Here is a 13,809-nt window from a genome sequence, read left to right as displayed (position 1 = left end):
TCAAAATATCGAGCAGGGATCACGGGTCCGAGGCTCCGAAGGAAAAATTCGCTGAACCACTGAAACAACAGAGCACAACAATCGCAAAAGTCTGGCAAGCACTGCTACAACACAGCAATGTCGATTCTGTGAAGTTTGTGTGACTGAGAAATAGCAATAAGTTCTTCTCTCCTCTATACGAAGAGCGACCGTGTGGCTCACCATAGAGGAGGCGCTTCCTCAGGCCGTCGGGAATACAACGGGAATCCGCGGAAGGCACTAGTCCTCTTTGGGAGTTGCCCCTGAGTGGCCATCTTAGTAAGCAGTGGACTGACTTTTGTGCCTAAGGCCTATGCAAGGCATCTATAAGGCAGCGACAGGCGCTTGACCGAAACAAGAAGGCTAGCTGAACGGCTGAAGGGGTTTAAGTGGGCAAGGTAGGACAGAGTACTAGAGTACTACGGATACGAGGCGACAAAAGGAAGGCGCCCAGTTTTTGGGTCGAAAAAGAAACGCAGGTTTATGGTTCACACTTAATATGGAGCTCCTGCCAAATTAGCGACAGCATGCAGCAATATAACCCCCAAGTATAGCGCTAAGCAATCGCATTCCTCTCGCACTTCTAAGGCTAACCTTGCGACACTGTAGGTAAAACTGGTTACCGCTTTGCCCAAGACACTACTGTGGACTGTGTTGCTTATCAGATGTATGGCCCCAATGAGATATTATTTCTTGGATTGTGTGGTCAACCCGTACGCATTGGTGCAGTGATCATAGCTGGGCGCAAAATGGAGCCATTGTGGTCTCCATCCAATATGGAGCGCATCTACGGAGTAAATTGCCCGATCACATGAGCCCATTCAAGATAGTTGCGGATGCCGGTACCGAGTCACTGTTGTGGTGCTGTCTTTCAGTGTCAGTAGTCTAGCAGTAGCTACTCCGCACCCACTATCTACATGATATCCGTCAAGTGATGGCCTGATCGTCAATAATCCTGCCTACTGGTTCATGCGACCAATGACAGACCAATCCGGTTTTTGGTGGTATTTGGTGGGACTCCATCCGGGATGTCTCTTTTTGCCTACTAAAGTACGGGTTTCGAGTGGGTTTTGGCTCTGCGTGTGTGAGGGAGCAAAATACGACACCGTACACTGTACCATCATATCTCGGTCTGTGGAGTTGGAACCCGGGCACTGGTCACTCGCCGTCCGAGGCAAAAGCATGGCGGCCTGAAACTGTCTCCAAGCGGATCTCCTCCCAAAGCATGCCTCTTTTACTATCGGGGGGGGGGGGGGGGGGGGTTCGTCAAAGCGTCGATGGCAGCTGAACACTGGGGCGGATCTGGGACGCATCACAAGACCCCGACAGTCGGATGTATCACAGTACGTCTAGAGCTCTGAGCTTTGGGTGGCTTTTTCGGAATATGAGAAATGAGGCTGTCATCCGAACAAGCAGTGTGGCGTGCCTGATGGTCAAAGTCTGGCCAAAACGAGCCATTATGAGTAGGTTCCGAAACCCAAAGTATAATAGCAACTAACGACGTTGAGAGTTGGGACATGAGATCGGCAAGCAAGAGACTATCTGGATAGTAGTTGACGGTTGAATGGGGAGGGTAAGCGCTGAGCAGAAAGCACTAGTAAGCGAGGATGGGGAGGACTCGAGCTACTAAACGCCCAGCCGAACCGAATTCAACGCCCGAACAGAAAAGTTCAGCAGTAAATTATGCTCCATTTCCACAATCTGGTGAAGCGCTACTGGCCACATCGCATCCCGTGTTACTCATATTAGCTAGCTACTGCTATTTAAATCTATCTATATTTACTTTCGTACTTGCCTTCGCCACACACACAGCCAGTGTAGTCACGATTTCTAAGTGGTCCCCCTCTGCCGGGAAGGGCGAAATTACGGGCTGGATAATGACCCGCCCGCTGCGTATGCGGCGTAAGTTGCGTAACATTTCCACTGTACCGGATCGCTCGTTCCGACAAGGCGGGTTCGCCCCTGTCCGTATGGGGAAAAGGAAGGATGGAGGCTGGAGCTGGAGTGGATGAAGTTGACGGGGCACTGGGCGTGCACTGGGCATGGCTGGACGAGTAGGACAAGGTCTTTCTGGTGGGTTACACTTGTGCCCAATAACCGGACAGGATTGACTTGAACAATTGGAGAGGAAAAGAGAAAAGAGAGAGAGATGGGGCAACCAAGAGAAAAAGGGAGAGGAAGGGGAGGGGGAAGAGGGGGGTTGCCGAGATGGTTGATGGACTGATGCCTTTTCGGAGGGAAGAGTTTTGATTTGAAAGTTGAAACCGGGTATGGAGTACTGTCGAGAAGTCAAGGCGATCTCCATGGATGGAAATCATTTGGAGATCATCAGAAGTGGAGGAGGCTAAAAAGAAACTTGCAATTTGAATTGAACGGCTTGATTGGAAAGTGAGAATGCTCCATGGTTTATGGTGGCCATGGTTCACAGATAGATTACCTCTCACTCATGCACAACTCCCTCTTTGTTGATGACTATTTCCCTGGTTTCTCGGTTTGGTTACTGCCATCTCCGTACTGCGCGGTACGTACTTTAGCATACAGTTTTCCTCCGTTCCAGCCGCAAAGTCAGTCTGTGATCGGTAAGAGAATGTATCGGCCGGTGGGGAGTCCCTCGGTATTTCCCCGTGTCGCGCGGCTCCGTCTGTCGATGGAGTCTAGTTGACTCGACTCGACCAAGCTTGGGATAAGGTATGTCCCTCCCCTTCACATTCATGCATTCATTCGCTCATTCATTTATTCATTCCTCGCCCATTAAATCATGCTTTTTTTCCGCCTTCATTTGCATTGACCGAATTCAAGTCGAACTCAACTTATTTTAGGTGCAATCATTTTTCTCATCGGAGTAGTAACAGCCTATAAATTGATTAGCCAAATATATGAGTGTACGGAGTATGTTGGTGCCAGAAAAAAACAAATCACTGTAGAGCAAGCAGACTTCCCGTTCGGCAGATTTCTCTTTCTCTCAATTCCCCCTCTTTCTGTACTTTCATCTTAAGAGAAAACGGATGGAGATCTGCTTGATCCGATTCCTCCTTCGAACCACATCCGAACGGGTCCCCCCCTCAACCCCTGTCGACTGATCATGTCGAGCTAAATGTCGGAAAAGTGGAGACGGTGTTCAATTGTCAATCATTTTGTCTCGACCGAGTCGACCAGTCAAGGGACTGGAAGTGGGTTTTACCTCCATTCTAATTAGTGTACCTCAGTAGCTCAACGGGAAGAAAGCTCCCTGAGCCAGAAAGTGAGGGAAACAAAGAAGAGAAGAAAAGACACACACACACAGACATAGTTAACCTGTTCTTCCCCTCGTCCTCTTCCCAACCCTTTCATCTCTTCACTCACTCCACTCTCCCTCTTTCTCTTCCTTCCCTCTTCCCTCCCCTCTCTTCTCTTCTTTCCCCCTAAACCTCCGCCCCCTCACTTTTTGTGCCGCTTGTCAACCTTGTCTCTCACCACAATGGATACGTTTTCGTCGTCGGACAGTCCGTCCTTCCCCGGCAACCGCATTGTATCCTACCTACGAACTTTGGCCAAGTCCAAGTCCGAACTGCCTTACGGACTGCCTGTGTGTGTGTCTCCCTCTCACACGGTTACCAACACGGACTCGCTCCTGCATCTCGCGTCCTTGGTCGGCCCCCATATCAGCATCCTTCAGGTTCACGCAGATATCATCGATGACTGGTCCGAGGAAACGGTTCGCCAATTGACCACTTTGGCCAGAAAGCATGGCTTTTTGATCTGGGAAAGCGGTCGGATTCTCAATTCCACCGTGGACGTTGTCGGTCGGCAGAAATCTGAATCGAGAGAAGTACGGAATGGGGTGGTCGACTTGATACGGAAGAAGTACACTAGGGGTGTGGTGAAGCCAGCATCATGGGCGGGCATGTCGACAGCCTGGGCTTCGGGGGCCGCTGTTTACAACCAGGAAGCCGACATTTTGATTCCGACCTTGAAGGCTGCCGCTCGGGAGGCAGTGGCAGACGCTGTGCAGACCATCAGAACCGAAATCACCGCCGACAGTTTCGCAAATGAGCAATCCAACAGCGATCAAGACTCGGCACAATCCCAACATCTTACTGAGTATGTCGTCGACCAAAGTGGCCTGGGACTGCCCCCACGGAAGGCCTCGACTATCTCCCTTACCCAAACAATCACCCAGCATACCGAAGATTCTGCCGATTATCCCTTGGAATCACCTCAGTTCGAGCGCCATGGCTTCGAGTTTGGAACTTTGAGTCCATCTACGATACCTGAGGATCTTCCTCCCCCGCCTCTTCTGGCCCGTGGTCTAGTACTTTGTTTGCCATCCAGGACCGATACTTCCTTTACTCCCGACTACCGTCAGAGCTGCATAGCTGCTGCCCGTGCCAATCAAGATTTCGTGGTGGGATTCCTCTGTGGTGAACCATGGCATCTTGCCTCGCAGAGAGGCGACATCTTTGAGACAGGCCTGTCTGGTTACAACGATGAGCAGCAGCAGCTGAGCCCATACTCGTCGGATGACGACGAGGAGCTGCCACACTTTGCGCTGTTCTCTCCCATCTGCCAAGGTGGACAGCCGCTCGACGGCAGCGAGGAAGATGAAGATATGGGAGAGGAGGACGAGACACCTCTGCCTGAGACCACGATACCACTTGAATCCCTCAACCCTCTCGCCGCAAAACTATTCTATGCTGCTGGAAAGGCCTTCAAACTCCGCGAAGCGACCAGCCAGGAAAATGGAATCACGCATAAATCCGACACCACAAAAAGCTGTCAGATCTTGCACATTCCTATCGTCTCGCTGCCGTGAAGAGGCACCGCTGGGAAATCCCTTACCGCATACGCCATATCTTTCCTTTTGATTTCGAATAACTAATCACCTATTCTGTTCGCACATATACATATTTATTTCGCTACTATGTCTTTTAAAGCAACAATATCGCACAAGGGAGGTCTGGAGTTAAGCGCTGTCAAAACCATTTCGTTCTGTCATGTTCTGTTATTACCATCTTCTGAGTACAACATTAGGGGGTCAGAAATCATCTGTGACTACAGCCAAAGAGCATAGCAAATTTTAGCATCACCAGGCTCGGGGAATACAAGAATTCCAAATACCAATGACCACTAAAACGTAAGCATCCAATCGGGGCATATAGCAGCCCGAGCTAAATTGCAACGGCGCCATTTAGAAAGGTGTCTAGAACTCTAGATCCAATCCCTCAGGCTCTAAATTCATTGTAGCCTCATTCCCTGCAGCGGTCGGGACCGACGCCGGCCGAGCATTCCCCAGGCATCTGGGGAGATTTTATAAGAGCCCCTTACGATGATCTTGATCCTTTTTGGGTTGAGCAGACTGTATGTGGGTACGAATGATAACATCTAGCCCGAATCCGAACTCGAGGGCCACGTATTTGCGGTCAAGATAGTATAATGGACTGAGCATTTCAACAACCTTTTTTTTTTCCTGGTTGAGAGATTGCTTATTATCAAAGGTCCAATTCCATTGTCAGATAATCACTAGTGTAGTTGTATGTATTGGCCCAGGAATGACTTGCTACTTAGTAGTACTAGTAGGTTGGCATGGGGCTCTATAGTTCTGACGTATGCTGGGTACTATCCAGATAGTAGTTTGCTACTCGGATATTTATATGTCTTCCGTTTCAGTGAGTACCGGTCATCGACAGTGATTGCAGTAAGAATCATACCACTCGCTTCTTCCAGATACAGTAAGTTGTTTTATATATATTATTTTCGATTAGCACGAAACAACTCCACAACTGAAAAAGAAGGTACCAGACCAAGATGAGGAGAGGAGAACGAACGGTATCCCCGCGGTGGGTCACATGACGATATGGCTCGAAGAGGCAATTCTTTCGATCCAACCACCACTTCTTTCGATCCACATCTCTTATTTGCACACATATTGTTTCCATCATACTACGAAGAATATGTTTAGCTTCTCGATATGAGAAGGCTGCACATAGCGTCATAATGCCAGAGTTGTTCCGGCCGGTGGCCTCCAAATGATAACTGAACCTCTGGCGGAGATCCCAATTCCTACCTCTGGCAGCAAGAGTACAGATTCCACGGAACCTTGTTTCGAAGCTACGAGGAGCTTGTTCGAGATACCCCAATGCTGTCACCAATTGTGCTGAGAGAGATCACCTATTATGACCTCCCTAAGGATATCGCGAACAAATCCAACTGCACAAGATCAGCTCATCATGGACTCGGAAGGTGCCCCAGAATCTCAACAGGAGAGCTTAATCTCTGGAATAGGTAACCTGTCCATAGAGACAGCCGCAGGCCATTCTGAAGTCACGCATCAGGCAAATGGCGTGGCTCATTCGTTGCCTGACTTAGAGGAGTCGGCTGCTCCCTACAAAGTGATATTGCAGACTGGCGACGTGATCATTGAATACTTCGATCCTGAATCTGATATTGCGACACAAGCGGAGGCGCGCCATCGTCGGTGGCGAGTCTCCAGCGATGATTTGGCACGAAATAGTCCGTATTTTCGGGCCCTTCTTGACCCGCATAAATTCTCCGAGGGTCGACAACTCATGCAGCAGAAAATGATGCATCAGAAGCTTTTGACTGAGGAAACGGTGAACACTGCGTCTTCCAAAAACCCGAATGCAGAAGTGAGAAATCTGCCTGTCGTGATTCTCCCGAGCAAACATGTCGCATCGAGGCTTGGGTTGGATGCCATCAAATTGTTTCTGGAGATCCTGTCCTTCCACTCCTTTGAAGAGGAACAGAAGTGTTCATTTGATGCGGAACTAAAGTTTTCGCCTGTGTCTCTGATCGCAAGACTACTGGAGCTAGCGGACGCCTTCAACTCCCCGCATGTCGTCCGGGAATCTCTCAAGAGAGCCGGTTACGCTTATGGGAAGGGGAAATATCAACCCTCCAAATTTGATTCTTCTTTACTGAAGCTGAGTGAGGATCGCATCCGACAAACCATCTTTGTAGCGCGGACCCTGGACGAGCCAGTCATATACAGAGTGATGACCCATGCCCTACTGGTTCTTGGCTCGAAAACTTGGGCAAACGGTGTCGAGCCTCCGGTTACTCCTACCCACCCCTGGCGCTTTCTGCCTAACGGTATAGAAGGTATCCTCATCAAACCCGGCACGCCTTTTCCACTCCATTATCAAGCACACTAACCATACTTCAGAGGAGCTCTACTTCCGCCGACAATGTGTTCTGAACACTATTACCGACCTCCAAGCCTACTTCCTCCGGGTCTACGGCGCTTTAGAAGACCCCGAGCCCCCTAAACCTTTTGTCCCACGACAACCACTTGCACCAGCGATCAACCAAGCGCGTCCCTTCCAATGCCGCTACGGCTTTGGCAACTCCAGTGCCTGCGACGCCTTCCACCTAGGACAGATGACCCGATTCTTCTCTCTTCGCACGAAGACCATCTTTCTCGGCTCGACCTTAATTGATCCTGATTTCACCCTCGACTCAGACACCGACTCCACACCTGAACAAGCACCGGCACCTCCATCAGATATAACAGCCATCATAGCTTCCCTCAAACAATGTCCCGACTACCAAATAGACCCAAACCACGTCGGCTGCGGCATTCGCCGCCGCTTCCTCCCCCCACTGGATTGCATAGAACGCTTCGTCGGAGACGGACGAGGCCTCCTCGGAATCGACTTCCACTCATGGACCGGCCAGGAATGGCCCTTTGCAACCCCGTCCTCATGGGCTAACCGTACCCTTCCTCGCGCAAACGTCATCGATATCCGTATCTCTAAATTGAGCGCTGTACATGGAGGAAGCGGTGCTCGACTCTCAATTACCTCTCAAGAAGAAAACGCCAGGTTACTGTTCACCGCGAAAAAGAGGAACTGGGAGGCTTAGCCCAGCCTCATTCTAGGCTGAAGGTCAGCTTTGAGTCTAGCCTAGAGCTCTTGGCTTCCAATTTGCGCGGCATTCAATTTTTCTACGTTCTGAGAGGGTTGGTTATGTGTTCTCGCACGGGATACAGATATGAGCTTTGTGGTTGTTTTGATATGTTGATATTTACCACCCGTAATGGGAAAATTTTGTGTATGTAACCCATGTGATTTGGATAGAGAACATTTACTACCCACGTGAAACGAACAAGGTACTAGATACGGACCAGCATGGATAAGGATGTAAGGCGTAATCTTATAGTGAATACATATATAAAGTAGAAGAGAAAAAGGAGGCTTATATTGGAGAATAAAACAAATAAAAGAACCGTGGTCAAAAAGCATAAGACACAACTCGCAGAAACCCAAATGGGCAGTCCGAACGTCATTAGTACTCTATACACCCAAGCAACGGAGACATGAGAAATAAAAAAAGATTCTACTCGATGACATATCCCTCGGCGACGCTCTTCACATCCTTGGAGTAGCCAGTGCTCTCGCCCTCCATCTCCAGAAGAGTGATGTCGTTTACGTCGACCTCGACGAAGGGGTTAGCCTTCGAGAAATGCACGTTCATGGGGAAGAACTCGTTCTCATCTCCGTCGCCTGTGGACTCGAACTCGAAGCTGCCAGATGCGTTGCTCTCATCCACGGTTCCGATGTTCCAATCCAGGCTGTCTCCGGATACTTCGTAGACGGCGTCGAAGCTGGACACTGCCGGTTCTGTGGCGCCGTAGGGGATAGTGACGACGACGTCGCGCAGAGTGTCGGAGCCAGTCAGCTCGTACTCGATGGTAACGGTGGTCGAGTCGGAGCCCTTGTTCACCCAGACGGTGAACGTGATGGGGAGGATATCGGCGTTGTCCGATCCAGAGCTTGCGACACGCCAGCGCAGCACACCAATGGAGTTGTTAGCCGGGAACCTCTTGGACGTATCCTTCAATTGAATGGCGGAAGAGTTTGTGAAGACGGCTTTGTCGACATTAGGGTGAGTGCGGAATTGCGCACCATGCGTGGGGTTAGCGTGGAGGTCGAGCTTGAGTTTGGTGAAAGCTGGGTCGGAGATTCGGAGTTGCAGATCACCCTTCACCTCGAAGGATTTCAGTGCACCCTCACGTGTAAGAGTAGCAGAGATTGTCTCTGCGATTGTGATGTGGACAGGATCCCGGTCCGTTGACAGCGAGGCACGGGCGGAGGACACCTTTTCGGCGATCGGCGTCGAGGCTTGTGGTGTCACCAAGGGGCTGGACTCTTCAACTTCAGGACCAAGGTCGCCGCGCACTTTCTCGTATATGTCGGTGGTTTTGGACTTCTTGCCAAGTTGCATGCCCTTGCCGCGGGTGGGTAACGGCCTGGAGTGGGGGGAATGTTAGAGACAGCGAGCAGAGATAAAGATGGATGCACGCACTTAGCGAAAGACTTCTTCTTCTCCGCCTCGTAGGTGTCGTAGGTATCGGGAACAGCTGGCCGGGAGGGGGGAGTATAGACGGGGTAGGAGGGCGCCCGGGGTGCCATAGAGCGGCCAGATTTGGCGGCCTCTTTCCGTTGCATCTCCAGCTGTTTGGCCTTCCTTTTGCGCTCCTCGCTGGCCTCGAGTTCTTTGTTCTATACCCAGCAATGTCAGCCATCCATTGACAGTATACCCAGGTGAGGGTATACATACTCTTTCAATAATCTCCTGAATTCTCTCCTCGTGACTCTCCATTTCCAGGAAGGTCTTGATCTGAGTAAGGGACAGATTCTCCCTGTACCCCAGAGTCACCAATTCATCGTAGGCACTAAGCAATTCGAAAGCATTGCGCAGAATCTCCCTCTCATCCAAGCTCTTACAGATGCTGGTGGTGACTTGGGCGAAAAGGTGGAGACTGTCGATGTCCTGCAAGATGTTCGACTGGCGGTTCGTGATCAGGACGATGTATAGCTCGTCCAGAGGCTGGTATACGAAGCGGACATTGTCCTGCTCCACGGTCGTATGCTGAGTACCGGAGTCGGCCAGTTTGGGGAAGGAAGCGAGCAAGGCCTCGATTCTTGAGCGAGCAATCTCACGGAATTGGCGCGAAAGTACGGCCTTGCCCCCGCGGGTGCATATGGAGGCTGCGAGGACGACCTGTTGTTTGTGCGCGATTGTTAGCAGAGCTCTGGGAACTTCTTGAATATCGGGGATCGAACCATGGCTGTAAGGATTGAGGTCAGGTGTCTAGTAAGAAATGATAACTTTCGCCCAGATGGCAGCAATCTCCCGACGGACGAATGTCTGGTAGGCGTGTCTTGACGTCGAAGCCACGGGGAGTCGCTTGCTGTTCTCTTCGTCCCCGTTGGCCCGTGCGCCGCGCTACCCCCTCGCTTACCGCAGCACAAGAAGCTTCACTTTGCCTCGACCTCTCCATTTGCACCTTACAAGTCAACCTTTTCCCTTCACCTTTCCCTACGACTTATTCAGGGACCAAACTGTCGTCACCGCAGACGCAGTTCGCACTTTTCACTGTCCTCGGGTGAAACCATCCCTAGTGGTCAAGGCAGCTCACAAAATCTGTTGTTGGGTTGCTTTCAGGCACACCTCGAGATCGCCACGCCGAAACTCTCGACGCGTCTCTGTCCTTCTGTTGTAACACCGATCGCATATCGATGACATGACCACCGCTTCGTCGCTTGCACCTACCAACATGGAGATCTCTGTGGCCGACGATAAGATGGAGATGGCTTCCCCCTATCAAGGGCATGTGGATGACTTTGATATTGATATCGATATCATGGAAGACCAGGCCTCCGTTACCGACAAAGACATGATGGTAGCAGACGAATATTTCGAATACGATCACGATGGTGCTCCCGATGAGGACATGGTCGATGATGTTGCCGAGCCGACTATGGTTGATGCCGATGAACCTTATACCGGAGCGGATTACACCGTGGAAATGCAGGACGAGAATGAACGTATTTACGAAGCGGAAATGCTAGAAGACGACTACGAAGAAGACAACGATACCCCTGTTGCTGAAGCTCAAGACGAAGTGCCGACATCATCCGAAGCTCAGAACCAAGCGGTAGAAGGAGCGCAAGTGCCAGAAGAGAGTGCTGTGATGCCCGTTGATAAGCACAGCGCTGAGCACGAGCTCCAAGAGGAGCCCCAGACGGAACAACAAACTCAAGCAGATGCACAGAATGACCACTCGCAAGGTGTTGAACAATCTATCGACCAACCAGAAGAGCATGCCCCACAGCAGCCCGAAATAGACACAGCCGAGTCGACCGAAATCAAAAAGCCCCTCGAGGGTACCAACACGGTGGAGCAAGAGTCTCATAATGTCGCGGAACAAGACGATCGGGAAGAGACTGCTAATAACGCCGACCAGCCTCGGGTCCTTGAGAGCGGTCCCAGCGACGTTGAACCTCCAGCCGATGCGTACAAGGATCCAGCTGAAAAGCTAGAGGGTACAGTAGAAGAAGAGCATGAGGGACAAGGTCAAGAAGGAGAAGGAGATGAGGGGAAAGTAGAGGCAGAGGGACAGGGGGGTGAAGAAGGACATGGAGAAGAGGAAACTAAGGTCACAGAAACTCAGGATCGCTCTGCACAGGCGCAAGACGTCGAGCACCTAGTCGAGCAAGAGGCTCCGGCAACGGAACGCACGCCTCTGCATCCGGTCAAAGTCTATTACCAAGACAACGAGATCTCACTGTTCCCTCCTCGGGAAGGCGACTCATCGGAGACGTTCTTCCTCGAGGATGAGAGCTTGGCTTTTGGGTCTTTCGGCAAACTTCTCGGTTCGTGCCGTGAGGTATTACGTGAACATATTGGAGATAGTGAGGTTCTTGTTGTAGATGTCGAGGCTCTCAATATTCAACTAACCGAGGTTTGTCACTCGTGAATCCTTTCTATTAGGCAAATTCTAACCTCGACTATAGGACTCACTTCACATTGACAAGGTCACACTACATCAGATTGTAGATTTGTACCTCCGTCTTTGCCACAATGACGGGGTGGAAGAACCGGAAGCGCTCTATCTTAGCTTGAGCACAAGGCCCACAGTTGCTGCGGAGCTATCCTCTCTCTCTATAGCTGCAAACGAAGGGAAAGGTCTGTCGGAAGTTTACTGGGATGGTTACGGCGAAGCAGAGGCAGCCTCCGCGGAAGTTTACGAGGAGAACCAAGAAGTTGATATTCCGGACGATCTTCAGCAGGAATCCTCTGAAGCAGAGGATGCTCACAGTGATTCCGAAGACAACTACGAGCCGGATGTCGACTCGACGCTCCAGACAGGCGCTGCTGAACAACAGCAAGAAGGGCATGGCGACCAAGCCCATGAGGACCATGATCAAGCAGCTTCAGATAACGATGATGCAGTTGGCCCCGCTTCAAGTGACGTTCGGGAAGGCGATAATGACCAGGACAGCAACCGCCATGAGGCTCATCAGGCCGAACCCGAGTCTGTGGAGTCTGTTGACCAATACGAGCTGAACGAGTCGTATGAATCAGAAGAGCAGTCAGAGTCCACTGCTACGGTGACTCAACAGCCCCTGCCTGACTCAGCAGACGGTCTGGCCGATCATGATCATGATCATGATCATGACGAGCATGAGACTGAGCATTATGGCACGGGAGTTGCTGATGAAGAAGCCTACCCGGAAGAGGAAACTAATGTAGATGCTACTGAACACTACGACTATCAAGAAGATGCCGAAGCAGCCGAAGCTGCCGATCTCCCCGGAGAAGCAGATGAGGAATTCGATGGCGATGCGACGGCACCGGATGTGCAAGCACCAGATGATTTCCAGGATATTCACGACAGCGATGAAGTCCAGGATGGCACGGTCGACGCTGACTTCCATGGCCTTGAGAACGATGACGGAGAGGTCCACCGTAGCGGTCCAGGCGAAGAGGCATCGAATCAGACTGAAACGGTTCCGGATAGTGTCTCCCAGGAAGCCCCAGAGATCACCAACAAATCTGCCGAGGATTTGGAGGATGACTCACTAGGTACTGCGGAAGATCTGCTAAAGAGCCCCAGAAAAGAAGACAATCGACATGCCGCCGAGGACACTAATGCGGATGAACTCGAAGAGCCGGGAGAAATCCACGATGAATCCGAAGAAGCTCCAGCCACACACGATGACGCCGATGAGTTGACATTCGACGATGAAGACTATCTGGATCTGGGAGTCCAGGATGGACTGGCTGCCGGCGATGAGGCAGACCTTGCCAAGTCACCAAGTCGCGGTCCAACGAAACGTCATCGCGAAGCAGAGGATGAGTTTGAGTTCACTGAAACCCCTTCTCCGGATGCAAAACGTTCTCGGTCGTCCTGATTTGCTCTTTCCTACCCACACCATCTATTCACCTTGCCCTTTTGCACACAAACAACTCCTCCTTCCCTGGGATGCGAGCTTTGCTTAGGCTCTATCTAACGATTCCAGCATATTGGGACCGGGCTGGTCTGATATGACGTTTACGATCATTGGGCAGCCCTGATATGTGACGAGTCACTAATGATGTTTCCGAAAGACGGCATCGGTCAATGAAGTGCGGAGACTTTGCAGCCATGCAATCCAGATAAGGTACGTGATACTTCGATAACTCCCCCCCCTCCCTCATGTTTCCTCCCACCGGACTGGTATGGCCGGGGCAATGTTTCAGCATCGCCTTGGGCACTCCACATACGGGGTGTAAAACTTAGGTTTGTACTTGATACCTCCCACTATTCCAAGTATTATTCTTGCCCTTGTGTTTTTTTTTATTCCTCTTTGGTCAGTGATACCACCTATGATGAAGGTCTTTTGTGGCGTCTGGGAGTGGATAGGCATCTCTACTGTACTCGATGCAAGGCGTTGTTATCATGTTGAATCCAGGTAGCTTCCGCGCTGGCGGGATAGCGATAGTTGAATTTCTCTGCGTCTAATC

At 50.9% G+C, this 13,809-nt stretch overlaps 4 protein-coding genes across 4 annotated transcripts; 3 read left to right on the top strand and 1 right to left on the bottom strand.

The window, feature by feature from the left end:
• Positions 1-3,475: 3,475 nt before the first annotated feature.
• On the top strand, positions 3,476-4,810 carry BO85DRAFT_443205 (uncharacterized protein; the record flags this gene model as incomplete). Its single annotated transcript, XM_025658868.1, has 1 exon — positions 3,476-4,810. One exon carries the CDS (start codon positions 3,476-3,478, stop codon positions 4,808-4,810), a length of 1,335 nt encoding a protein of 444 aa, XP_025510250.1.
• Positions 4,811-6,046: 1,236 nt separating this feature from the next.
• Positions 6,047-8,115, top strand: BO85DRAFT_202440 (uncharacterized protein). The gene is made up of 2 exons (XM_025654550.1): positions 6,047-7,116; positions 7,181-8,115. Exons 1-2 carry the CDS (start codon positions 6,171-6,173, stop codon positions 7,876-7,878), a joined length of 1,644 nt encoding a protein of 547 aa, XP_025510249.1. The 5' UTR covers positions 6,047-6,170; the 3' UTR covers positions 7,879-8,115.
• BO85DRAFT_407979 (coatomer subunit delta) lies at positions 8,019-10,171 on the bottom strand. The gene is made up of 4 exons (XM_025657383.1): positions 10,083-10,171; positions 9,577-10,020; positions 9,322-9,518; positions 8,019-9,265 (listed from the first exon to the last, which is right to left on the bottom strand). The coding sequence occupies exons 1-4, from the start codon at positions 10,083-10,085 to the stop codon at positions 8,353-8,355; spliced, it is 1,557 nt and encodes a 518-aa protein (XP_025510248.1). The 5' UTR covers positions 10,086-10,171; the 3' UTR covers positions 8,019-8,352.
• Positions 10,172-10,422: 251 nt separating this feature from the next.
• Positions 10,423-13,480, top strand: BO85DRAFT_202272 (uncharacterized protein). Its single transcript, XM_025654549.1, has 2 exons — positions 10,423-11,764; positions 11,817-13,480. Exons 1-2 carry the CDS (start codon positions 10,544-10,546, stop codon positions 13,215-13,217), a joined length of 2,622 nt encoding a protein of 873 aa, XP_025510247.1. The 5' UTR covers positions 10,423-10,543; the 3' UTR covers positions 13,218-13,480.
• The last annotated feature ends 329 nt before the right edge of the window (positions 13,481-13,809 follow it).

The sequence above is a fragment of the Aspergillus piperis genome (genome assembly GCF_003184755.1).
Source record: "Aspergillus piperis CBS 112811 unplaced genomic scaffold BO85scaffold_32, whole genome shotgun sequence".
NCBI lineage: Eukaryota > Fungi > Ascomycota > Eurotiomycetes > Eurotiales > Aspergillaceae > Aspergillus > Aspergillus piperis.
Note: the sequence above shows the minus strand (reverse complement) of the source record. Positions and strands in the feature narration are given on the sequence as shown.

Bases quoted from the DNA above. Each gene is read 5' to 3' on its own strand.
- BO85DRAFT_202440 (XM_025654550.1), top strand. From the start codon at position 6,171: ATGACCTCCCTAAGGATATCGCGAACAAATCCAACTGCACAAGATCAG. The intron at 7,117-7,180 runs GTATCCTCATCA...ACCATACTTCAG, and splicing joins TCTGCCTAACGGTATAGAAG to AGGAGCTCTACTTCCGCCGA.
- BO85DRAFT_202272 (XM_025654549.1), top strand. From the start codon at position 10,544: ATGACCACCGCTTCGTCGCTTGCACCTACCAACATGGAGATCTCTGTG. The intron at 11,765-11,816 runs GTTTGTCACTCG...CCTCGACTATAG, and splicing joins TCAATATTCAACTAACCGAG to GACTCACTTCACATTGACAA.
- BO85DRAFT_407979 (XM_025657383.1), bottom strand. The intron at 9,519-9,576 runs GTATGTATACCC...TGCTGGGTATAG, and splicing joins TTCAGGAGATTATTGAAAGA to AACAAAGAACTCGAGGCCAG. The intron at 9,266-9,321 runs GTGCGTGCATCC...CCCCCACTCCAG, and splicing joins AAGAAGAAGTCTTTCGCTAA to GCCGTTACCCACCCGCGGCA.